General features: G+C 40.4%; 1 protein-coding gene across 2 annotated transcripts in view; it reads left to right on the top strand.

The window, feature by feature from the left end:
* The window catches only part of TSPAN12 (tetraspanin 12), a 73,410-nt gene extending 64,905 nt beyond the window's left edge, over positions 1 to 8,505 (top strand). For both annotated transcript variants that reach the window (XM_045052647.1, XM_023250517.2), the window contains exon 9: positions 7,097 to 8,505. In XM_045052647.1, coding sequence (XP_044908582.1) covers positions 7,097 to 7,402 — 306 coding nt within the window. In that variant the 3' untranslated portion in view covers positions 7,403 to 8,505. The remainder of the gene's footprint in view (positions 1 to 7,096) is intronic.
* Positions 8,506 to 12,478: the final 3,973 nt, after the last annotated feature.

Raw genomic sequence — 12,478 nt, 5'->3', positions numbered from 1 at the left:
TTGAGAGCAGACCCAGGACCAATGCATCTTATTAAGAAGATAGGTTCCAATAAGGAAAAGCTTAAGTATTAATGTTGTTCAAGTGTGGACAAAACTGTCTAGTGGGCAGTGAATTCCTCTCATTCGAAGTGCATTTTCGTTGAAGACTTTTTTTTGTTTGTATGGGAGTCATTCTTTCCTGTATCTTTGCACACCTTGTAATTTTTGTTATTGTTGAGAACTGGACATTGTAAATAATATAATGTGGCAACTCTGGAAATCAGATTCTCCTCCCTCCCCAGAGTTTGTTGTTGCTTGTTTATTCATTAGTGACCTTCCTGAATCAATTCTGTAAAATCTGTATTCTTTGTCATGTGTGGCCACTAAAGTCTGCCCTGTTAACTTAGGGACAGTTAATGAATGATCAGAGATTTCCTTAAGATGCCTGGAACCAATAAGCCTCCCGGTCTTTGTCAAGGGTGCGCAGAGCCTCAAAGTTAGCCAGAGGTAAGATTGCAGGGCCTTCTTAGGTCTTCCCTTAGCATGCACACGGCCCTGAACATAAGCACTGCCCTGTTCTTGTGTGTAACTTTGGAAAGTTCCACAAGTATCCCAGAGCTTTGCCAAGGTCCCCGTGGACTTCTCATTCCCCCAGATTTTCTTTTTAAGCTTTTTGACCAGCTCATTGTGTGCAGTTATTATGCACTGCCTCAGGCAGCCTCAGTGTTCCTCTGGGTGCTTTTGACAAATACCCCCAGGGAAAAGGCTGTTGCCCGGTTGGGGGTTGGGCTCCAACTCAGGTTCAAATAAAAACAACCTTGCAAATGAGGTCTTCCAGGGTACTGCCAGATAGGACAAATAATGACAGTTATCTGAGACTGGGGCTTTGAAGGAGCTCCAGTCATATTCTGTTGCCTCTGGCTTCCAGGCCACTGGTTTTCACCATAATTATGGGCTGTTGATTTTCAAGGCTGCTGCAGAGCTGGGGATAGGGGATGGGATAGGGCTAATTACAATGTGACAGAGCTTGCTGTTCTTACTGAGACTCAGGTACTTCTGAATAATGCTCCTCAGGTGGCTACAAGCGTTGGTTAATTTTCAGAGTTCTAAAAAAGTTGATTGTGACAATTTTTGCTAATGCTTTCATTACTTATGTGGAAGAGAAACTATATAGAGGTCCTTTCTCTGCCAGTTTTGTTGATGTTGTTCTGGAAGTGGTTTTTAGCCATATTTTTAAAGGTTAAAACTTGAACTTAATAACTTACAAGGTCTCCTCCCACTCTAGAACATTCAGTGTTAACTAGTATATCACATCCCCCAAACCATCCCAGAGGATATAGTTTACTATACCTTTTTTACAAATGTGGTTGTTTAAAATATAATTAGAACAGACTTTCCCCAAAGCCAAAATGTGAAACACAATAGACTGTAGTTTGGTTATCAGTCTCTGCTTGATTTTACTCACTGATTTAAACAAGAAACGTTACCTTTCCTGCACAGTTTTTCAAGTTAGAATGAGTTAGTCAAAAGGGGTGGGAGATCTTATGACAATAAGAACTATATATCATGATAATGCTACCCCATTCATAACATGGTGCCACAGAAGAAGGAGAAGAAGAAGAACTATACAGGTAAAATTTAAGTACCAGTGACAGCTGAAAAAGTAAAAATCAAATGATAATTGACTTATGGTATTTCACAGGATTGAATCATTAGCATATGTATTTCTTGAATGGTTTACATTTAATTCTGAAGTTTATTTTAATTACTATTACCAAATTATTGATTTATCTATTCTAACTAATCCTTTATTTACTTATTAAACATCCATTTTTATTCTAAGTACTGATGAATATAGGTAAGGAATTAACTAAACATAATCCGCTGCCATTTTATATCTATTTCTTTTTTCTAAAGATGGATGTGGTGATCTGGTACTGCCTTACTTAGCAATGATGTTAAATAATGTATCTATATAAATTAATTTCCGGTTGTTTGAAGCTAAAGCTTTTAAATTTAACTATCTTTAATGTGACCCTTTCCAAACTATATAAAATGGCTTTTGGGGAGCCTGGGTGGCTCAGTTGGTTAAGCTTCCGATTCTCGGTTTCAGCTCAGGTCATGATCTCATGGTTCGCGGTTCGTGGGTTTGCGCCCCACATCGGGCTGTGCTGATGTGCAGATCCTGCTTGGGATTCTCTCTGTTCCTTCTCCACTTGTGCATGCTCTCTCTCTCTCTCAAAAGAAATAAATAAACCAAAAAGAAATTAATACTTCTCTGCTCCATGAGAAAGCTAGTGATCTAATGTATCAGTGGCAAATAATCATTTTAGATAGTTACTTCACTGCCCTGAAAAACAGCATAGCCACTTTGGCTCCTGTGAGCAAGGGCTGTTGCATCAATACTCAGAGATGGCACAATGCTGTGATTTGGTATTTTCATTCTCTTTTAAAAAATGTTGTACCTTCCTTGTACCTGTTTATTCATACTTGCTTTTTATAGATTTTCTATCATTTTATTTTTTGATTTTTAATTAAATTTTAATTTAATTTTTTTTTTTTTTGAGAAAGAGAGAGTGCCATTGGGGGAGTGCACAGAGAGAGGGAGACACAGAATTCTAAGCAGGCTCCAGGATCGAAGCTGTAAGCACAGAGCCCAACATGGGACTCCAACTCCCCAAACCAAGATCACGACCTGAGAAATGCTTAACTGACTGAGCCACCCAGGCGCCCTGATTTTTTATCTATTTTAATTTGAGCTTTCTAATCCTTAGTGGGCCTGGTGTGGGAAACAAAGACAGAAGGAAATGGCAGATAGAATTTAATTTCCTTATAACCTGCAGCCCATTGACAAATACTTGAGGCTGGCAGAGTAAAGTGTTTCTCCAGGAACTCCCTGCTGTCTTAATGTTAATGCTTTGCTAGAGGGAAAAACAACCTTAGCTTGACAATAGCTAGGCCTCCAGTATCCTGGGAGTCTTCTTTAGCATAGGAAAATCTCACTGGAAACTTCCTCTGGACTTTACTTCCCCCAACCCCATAGTATAAAACCAGTCTCTCCCGGGTAGCTCTTTCTGCCCACCAGTCCTGTCCCCGTGCTTTAATAAAATCACCCTTTTGCACTGAAGACATCTTCAAGAATTCTTTCTTGGCCATTGGCTCCAGACCCCCCACAATCACCCCAAAAAACTTCATCAGGTTAGATGAGAAAACTGAAGCACAGAGAGATTAAGTAACTTGTCCAAAGTCACATAGCTTGTAAGTGGAGCAGGGATATGAAACTCAGAATTCTGGCTCTGCGGTTCATGGTCTTAACTATTATTCTATACTGTGTCATGCAAGGATACTTGTTAGAATGACACATAAACATAAGGGTGAGAGGGCTCTGATGAACTAGCTCAATGAAATTCTTTGAAAGGTATTTGAACTTCGGTGAATTTTCTCTGTGACAGCTATTTTGGTTTCCCACAGACTGTGTGTGCATGTGTGTGCATACATGCATTTTGTGTGTGTATTAAAAAGGTAAGATGGTCGAAGAAGTGATTTTATTAAACCCATGTTAAGTAGTATTAAATTATAAATATTTTAAGTTCATTTTTGGTGAAATTGATGAAGTTTAGCTAATCTTTTGCTGTTAATTTGCATCACATGATTTACCAGAAAAAGTTCTTGAAGCATGTCTAGGACTCGTTTTACATGATTTTGTACTTCTTGAACATAATGACTTATTGGAGTAAAGTTACTGATCAATGCCTTTGGAAATCTAAGAATTATGTATTGTTCATTCTTCTTCTCCAACATAATGCACAGATTCACAACTGATTCAGTCGTCTTGCTTCCCTTGATTTAGCTGAGTTCTTTGTGAAATCTAGAGAAGAAAACAAGGAGGCAATTTAAAAAAAATTTTTTTGTTTTGTTTATTTTTGAGAGAGAGAAACAACACGAGCAGGGGAGGGACAGAGAGAGAGAGAGAGAGAGAGGGAGACACAGAATCCGAAGCAGGCTCCAGGTTCTGAGCTATCAGCACAGAGCCCGATGTGGGGCTCGAACTCATGAACCATGAGATCATGACCCGAGCCAAAGTTGGACGCTTATCCAACTTATCCCCAAGGAGGAAATTTTCAATGTAATTATCAATTTCTTTTTATTCAAGTAGCTGCCTCAATAGGGTAAACAGAATGAATCACTGCACAAACTCAGAACAAAAGTTTTGAAAAGTCAAGTTCTTCTTGTTAGGAGATAATTTCCCATGGGTCTCTTGCATTTCTTCATGTCTTATATGCAGAAGCAATGGATGCCTTTGTTCTGGACTATCTTTTCAAGGGCTTTTGCACAGAAACAGCCTTGAAGATAGAGATGGTGTCTCCCTTCAAAGAAAAGGGCAGGTTTATTTACTGTCCAGTATAATAAAGATGGTATCTTTCTCCGATGCAAAGGACATTTATGCTTACTGCCCATTATGAAAGATTAGGGTTCCCTAAACGTCAGGTTTCTCTTTCATAATGCAGTCCACTGTGTGCAGGTATCATCTGGTTGTCTCCATGTTGCACTTGGATCTCGAGGAACTGGCACATACTCTGGCTGTTGCTATTGCTATGAGTAATAAAGTCCTTGGCCTCTGTCTTCTGCCAAAGTCCATGAAACTGTGGCAGGCAAATTTGTTCTCTTCCAAGTAGAGCAGAGACTCAGAATCTTCCAAGTCCTTGAAATTTATTATTATAAAATTCTTTCCTAGATTTTCACCTTCATTTAGAATCAGCTTCCCTTTGGAAGAGGGAATTATCATTTCTTTGTGGTGGATTCAATAGAGACTTGGCAGGTTCTCTCTGCTTTGTTCACTGGAGAAGTGACTTGGACAGTTGTTAGTTGCATTCTCCCTCCTTTCCTTTGCACCTCCTGCCCCCGCCATTATCTTTAGTCATAGTTTTTCTTTCCCTTTTTTCCCCTCTTCTCTTTTTCTTTCAAAATTCTCTTCTACCACAAGCACTCCTTAGCCTTTTATACTTAAAATTAAATACAAACAGAAACTTTGCTAATCCTTTCAAGTCAGGTGTCTTTAGTGTGTAGGGAAACTAAAGATACTTTTTAAACACTTACTTGGGGCACCCAGGTGGGTCAGTTAGTTAAGCATCCAACTCTTGATTTTGGCTCAGATCAAGATCTCAAAATCGAGAGATTGAGGACTGTGTCGGGCTCCATGCTGGGTGTGGAGCCTGCTTAAGATTCCTTCTCTCCCTCTCCATCTTCCCCTCCCTGGTTTGCTCACGTATGCACTCTCTCTGTCTATAAATAAATAAATAAATAAATCCAACTAAGACTCGATGCCATGCCAGGAACACCCCTCCCCCCATTTTGTATTTCTTCTCAGGCAGTGGACAGAAGTGTGTGATGGTAGGTGAAAGGGAATAGATTAATTTCCACCTATCAGCAAGTTTCAGCAGCAGACTGGGCAAACGTTCCTGATCCTTGGGGAAAAGTCTGTGACCAAATGAGCTGCCGGAGTCCAGCTCCAGCAGGTCCAGGGGTTCCCGAAGGATGAATGGCGTCGGCGAAAAAGTGAAAATAAAACAAAACAAAAATAAAAATGGACACAGACAACAGCACTGTGTTGAACTGGCCGATTTATTGCAGTAAACGTGGCATTATATATGCTAGTGATTTCCTTGTAACATACGTCATCTATGTTTTTCTAACATTATCTAATTTTGAAAACGTTCCTTTGTATAATTACCCCATAAGGAATAACATGATTGTTTTGCCATAACGTTCCCTCCTGCCCTTTGCTTATTGATTAATTTCTTTTATTGTTTTTATTATGTGTCTATGTTTATAATCTATAAAGTATTTGCTTTGCTGTTTTCACGAAAGGTCATTTATCTCTCAACACCTCAAGTGGAACAGTTACAGGGACATTACCTCTTAGTTGTTTCCCTGAACCATTCGTGGTTTTGAAGAACAAAAGTGTTCGCCTGGATCTGAGGTGCCTGGAAGGGGGCCAAGAGGGCCTTAGAAACCCACGCCTTATACATTCTCAGACAATGCACCTAGGAACCAATGAACCATTCTGTAGCTTAACAGATGACTAGGTTCGTCATCATCTGGAATGCCTCCGGGGGCCAAGCGGGCCCAGGGGTCAGAGTGACCTGTGTCCATAGATACACTCCTTAGTTACCGGAGTGGGGCTTTCGGATCCATATGTCTCTCCTTCGTTGGCCGCCTTTGCTGGCAACTGCACGAGGCCATCCTTCCTGCAAGTAGAGGAGTCTCCATAGGGAATGGCAAGGGCTAAACGTAAGGCCGCACAATTTCTTGCAGAACCTTATCTTCTTCCCTAATGGTTCTTTTCCCAGGGGGCCTGCTGAGGGCAATTCCCCAACAGACAATACCCCAGGTACTTTTAAGGCCGAATTACCTAAAAGCAGGAGGACAAGAAGCTTCGCTGTCAGCGGGCCACCCTGCAGTCACCGGTCCGTCCACAGCCCGGGCTCTGCCACTCAGGCTGGGTAGCTGGGCTTCCAGCAATGAGCTATAACCTAACAGTGAATACCAACAATAATAAGGAAACATTTTTGCAAAATCTGGATCAGTCTATATCAGCGGTCAGCAATCTATGGCCTGTGCCCCAAATGTGGTCTACTGCTTTTTTGGTTCATGAGGTTTCACTGAAAGGCAGCCAGCCATATGCATTCATTTCCATATTGTCTATGGTGGCTTGCTTGTTACAGTGGCAGAGATGAGTGATTGCAATAGAGACCATATGGCTGGCAAAGATTTGCTTCAAGATTTACTATCTGACCTTTTACAAACAAAGACACAAACAAAAGGTTACCAACCCTGCTCTAGTTGCGTTTTGTGCTGGTGAATTCTCAATGTCAGGTGGTGAGGAAGACAGAAAAAGGAGTAAGCTCATCAGAATCACCTGGGCAGGCTTTTCAAAAAGTGCTCCTCTCCATCCCCCCTCCAGTTTCTCATAGGTGTTCCCTGCTGAGAGTCACTGAGTTACACTGTTAAGATTCAAGTTGTTTGGTTCCATTAACTGGCACAGATTGTTTGTTTTCACTATTTGACCCTCCGTGACATACCCAAAGTAATACTGACTGTGTTATTTCTTTTACAGGGTTGTGGGAAGAAAATGTATTCCTTTTTGAGGGGAACCAAACAACTGCAGGTGCTAAGGTTTCTGGGGATCTCCATTGGAGTGACACAGATCCTGGCCATGATTCTCACCATTACTCTGCTCTGGGCTCTCTACTATGATCGAAGGGAGCCTGGGACAGACCAAATGATGTCCCTGAAGAATGACACGACTCAGCACCTGTCATGTCACTCAGTAGAACTGTTGAAACCAAGCCTGTCGAGGATCTTTGAACACACATCTATGGCAAACAGCTTTACTACACACTTCGAGATGGAGGAATTATAGAGGATGTCAAAAAAGGAAACTACAAATTTATTTTATTGGACTCGTGCATTCTTGAGCACACACTTATCTGTTTCAGAAATGTGTAGAAATAAAAATGTGGCCATAAGGAATGCCGGAGCATGTAATTTTCTACCCTTTAAAGTGAAGAGGGAAAAATTCCATTTTGTAAGTCACCACCTGGACAACGGTTGATGATGCCCTTTATAATGCTGAGGACAGATCCAATACCCACTTTATAGCCTGTGTAAGATTTTTACTGAACGCAGTTATTCTTTGAGGCTCATGCTTTGGCTTAGTTTGACCAGCATTTCCGCATCCATGTAAACAAGCCATGCTCTGGTGGCATTGGAGCCACAGTAAAGTTTGATTTACTTTCATAAGCTTGCTAGTATATCAAGTACCAATGAACTGCTAACACAGGAAGTTAGGCAGTATTAATGCATTGTATTACTTGGTGACATAGTTTTTGGAGAGTGGGTTGATTATACATAAGAAAACTTTGAAGATTGGTGACTATCTAAATGTGATTTTTTTTCTGGTTACTAAAATATTCTTGTTACTTAACAAGAGCAAATTAACACATTGTCTTAAACTGATCAGGGATCTATGTGTATATAAGAGTCTGTGGTAAGTCTGTATAATTCAGTAGATTTCAGTTCTTATAATGTTAAGAATAACAATTGTGAGTGGAAAGGATAAATTTGTCCTGTATAGCACCATTATTGTTAACCTTTCCTGTAATAGAGCTTTAAAAATCCGTCTTGGGCTTATATTACGTACATAACTGTTAATTTAAATACTTAACCACTAATTTTGAAAGATTGCCAGTGTGATGCATAGGAATCATTTTAAGTCAGAATGTCGTCTGGTCTCTAGGAAATATTCCAAGGAAGTTTGCACATAACGGTAGTTCATTTAGCAAAATCTTGGATGCTGCCTTTCTCCCAAACTAAGGGTCTTTTTGACACTCAACACTTTTTAAAGCCTTTGTCTTCTCCAAACAGTAGGCAATAGTCCACAAGTTTGAATACAGCTCCATAGAGAATACTGTCCCTTCTCTCCAGCAAAATGCCAAGAGAATCATTAAAATAAGTGACAATTTAGAGATTTTCTTCGCTTTATTTCACTGATTAAGATACTGTGGTGAATTACACAGATTATTAAATTTTTTACAAGAGTAAAATATATTTATTTGAAATGGGGAGAGTGCATTTTACTGTATTTTGTGTATAATGTTTATTAGAAAATGAAAAGAAAATTAAAATGTGTCAATAAATATTTTCTAGAGAGTAATAATTTGTCTGTGTCTAATTTTTATACACGATGAACACTTTTACCTCTCACGATGATTGGCAAGGGGAGAGAAATATAAGAAGAAATGATTAAGTAAAGTAACAATGATTGCCAAACTCTGGAACTAATCTATAAGAGGATGTATCCTCAGTGAGAAAAGACAAAAAAATGCCCACTTACTTTTCAGGTTCGTTTTTGAGCTAAATGATAAATAATGTAGTTGTTTGCTAGAACATAAAAATATGCACATTCATGCTGATTCATCTTCTCAATGTTTTCACATCCCAGTTTCTTCAAGTAACTTTTAGAAGCAAATGAGTCTAAGAAATGCAACATTTGAAATTAACTGCCAGATTTTATCTCTCCCATAGATTCAAATAAAAACTGAGTAAATTCCTTGCTCAGTCAGAACCAAAAGTGTCCTTTTTTATAATTTCCTCAACATCCAGCTCCCCATAACTTCACCTAAAATGCCCATGGAATCGAGACAGCTATGACTATTATTTGAATTATTTGGATAATGGTCAAATTATCTAAATGGCTGCTTTTTGGTTGATGTGTCTCAGTCACAGGAAGAACAAGTACATATTGTGTTGACCTCAGTTGAAAATCTGCAAATTTTAAATAAAAGCCAATTTCCACATTTTTAGACTTTAGATTTTTTTGATATATTACCTGACTTAGTACTCCAGAGGAGTCAACATAAATTTAGACAGACATCTTATATATACTACACTTGCTTAATGGGAACAAATGACATTTATAGCCGTGGTCTACACGGGCCTCTTACGGTGGCAGTGCACCTGGAAAAATAAAACTGCAAGAGACTTTAAAAAGTGTACTTAATATGGGAGAGCTGAGGGAGTTCACTGTTTGCGTATACTGCAAAAAAAAAAAAAAAAAAAAAAAAATTGCTATTTCTTTGGAAGTTTTTAAAATGTTTTCTTTTATAAAAAAAAAATCACCACTTTTGGTGAAAATTTAAGATTATTTTCAGCCTAGTTAATAGTCCATTCAAAGTGCCCTGGAGATTCAGAAATGACAGTAGGAGATAGAGTCTGTCCCCAAGCACTGTAAAATGTGGTGGAGAGACCCTTGTGCCAGCCACAGATAAAACTCTTAGGAGAACATGAGTGGGTTCATGCTGAGGAATGAGAGACTAAGGAGAGTGGAATTGAGGCAGCTACACCAAAAAAAAGGCCTTCAAGCTGAGTCAGGAAGGAAAGTAGAGTTTAGCTCACTCATGGAGAACATTCCGTGACTCTGAAGTTAATAAGTATGTATTAATTTGGGGGGAGAGCACGTCCTTTGATGTGGTTAGAGCACAGGATGCTTGAAGAGATACCATGAGAAAGGAAATGAGTGAAATTTAGTTTTGAAATTCATTTTGTAAGCTAAATGGGAAGTCATTGAAGTACTCTCAGAAAGGATTTGCCTCTCAGAAACTTAACTGGATTAGCCAGTGAGCAGCGAGACAGGTATAGTTACTACACATCCTTGTGGGGCAGCCATTCTTTACCTCGTGTAGCTACCAGGTGTCCAGAGTTCTAGAACACCGGAGACTCTGACTCTGGAGCGGGGCTGGGTAGATTGCTGCTGCTGTGGTCCTGGAGAGAGAAGGATCCTCACTAGGGCAATGGAAGTAAATAATAATAATAATAATAACAAATAAGGAAAGCATAAAACAGATTACAACAGGGTGAATCCACAAAAATGGGCAGCAAATTGAGCGTGGGTTGAGAAGCAAAAGACCTGAAATGTCTACAGTTTGTAGCTAGTAAATTGGCAATGGCATTAGCCTAGATAGAAGACTGGAGGGGGAGCCGGTGTGTGGGAGGGTAATCAATTTGGTTTGGGACATACCAAGTGGGCCAGGCCTGAAGGATGTGCAGACGGAGATGTCTACAGGCAGCTGTAAACTCCAGTCTGGAGCTCAGAGAGTTCACTGGGAGCCTGAGAATTTTTATGCATTGCTTTCCCATCTCAGGAGGCCTGACAGAAAATGGGCTGAGAACCAAATCTAATATGAGGAGAATCTTAAGTAGGATGCTACAAGAGCTTCCTTTTGTCTGAACTCCCACTCCTGTGGATGAGTCAAGCGAGGTAAAGAGAGGAGAAACGCATAAACCACTAAATCTTCTGTGGCAAAAGGAGCCACCCCTTTTAAAACAATACTGCCAAGCGCTATGTTGCTCATCCAACCCCACTTCCTGTTATCCTGTGATTTACAAGCGGATTCCTCTTTCCTATTAACCGAATTATTTCCTCGCCTCCATGAACCTCCTAGAAACATGTTGGGGAGAGTCTCTCGTGCCATTTGATAGTCATTTATTTTCTCTTAGAATGTTACTGCAATCACTCATCTCGTGCATTCGTGGGTGCCCATGAGGTGCCAGGCCACAGGGTGCCAGGTGTATTACACATATTTTCTCTGCTTTCTACAACCGTTTTGCAATCCATAGGCATCATGATCCCTGTGATACAAATGAAGGAGAGAGACCCGGAGATATTGAAGAAATATATCTAACTAGGTAAAGTGGCAGTGCTCTACCCTCCCTGCCTCACCACTTTGTGACATGGTGTCTTCATCAGCCTGTGGTGAAGTGCAGCTGTTGCCTTACACAGAAAAGCCAAGTCCTCCTCCATGGCCATCAGTATCTCTAGGCCCAACTTGCCTCCAAATTCTGTTACTTCTTCCTTCAAAATGACCCTCTTTTCTGATTTCATTCGTCCTACGATTTCCCAGAGCAAGTTCAAATCATCTTAAACTTCAATTGAAGCGCTACATTTCTCTCTTCTCTCTTCTCCCATCTCTGGTCTCCTTCCACTGATCTATCTTGCACATATACACAGCCAAATTAATTTCTTTAATCAACTTTATTGAGGTGATAAACTATATATATTTGTAAGTATTAGTTTTGACAAATCTATAGACTCATGCAACTACAACCACAATCAAGATACAAAATGTTTCATCATCTCAAAAAGTTCCACTACATGCCTTTGCTGTAAATCCCTTATAATCCCCACTCCTAGCCCCAGGTGACACTGTTTACGTCACTCAATTTTTATAAAACACAATTCCTGTCATGTCATTTCTTCGTTCAAACCCTCCCAGGAGTTCTTGGCTTTGATTAAGACAGAGGTGTCCAGCTCATCTGTGTATATGGCAATTATGTGGCACGTTGGGATAAATGAAGCCAGAGGGGACTGGCCATCCTAGGTTTGCCCTAATAAGTGAGGGCTACAGGAAAGTGACAGCTCAGCACCCAGGTCTGGCTGCAGTCCAGTGCTTTAAACAAAATGGAAGTGATTTTATATTTCATAAAATGTACCTGTGTGAGTAGCGCAAGGTACAGCTGCCTGAAGGAGTCAGGGACTCAAGCCCTTTTCTCCTGCCGCTCTGCTGCGTTAAGGCATTTCCCACGCTCACATGGCCCCAAATGGCACACTCTACTCTCACATATATGGCAGCAGGCGGGAGAAAGTGGAAAGTGGATGGGAGGAGACGTGCTTCTTCCCTTTCAGGGCATACCCAGAAACACACATAGCTTCCGTTCACGTCTCACAGCTATAAGGGGGCTGGGGGAACAGTCTTTATTCCAGGCACCCATGTATCCAGTTGAACCAGGAAGTTCTATGACCATAGAAGGAGGGGAAACTGGTATAGGTGTCACTTAGCAATCTCTGCCACATTCCTCAGTACTTGCAGAATAAGATCTTCCGCATGAATTTATTTTTCCAAACCCGTCCCCTTGCACTTTCCCACAGGTCAATACACGC

The sequence above is a fragment of the Felis catus genome, chromosome A2, assembly GCF_018350175.1.
Source record: "Felis catus isolate Fca126 chromosome A2, F.catus_Fca126_mat1.0, whole genome shotgun sequence".
Classification (NCBI taxonomy): Eukaryota; Metazoa; Chordata; class Mammalia; order Carnivora; family Felidae; genus Felis; species Felis catus.
The sequence above is the reverse complement of the archived record's forward strand: the minus strand, read 5'-3'. Positions and strand labels throughout refer to the sequence as shown.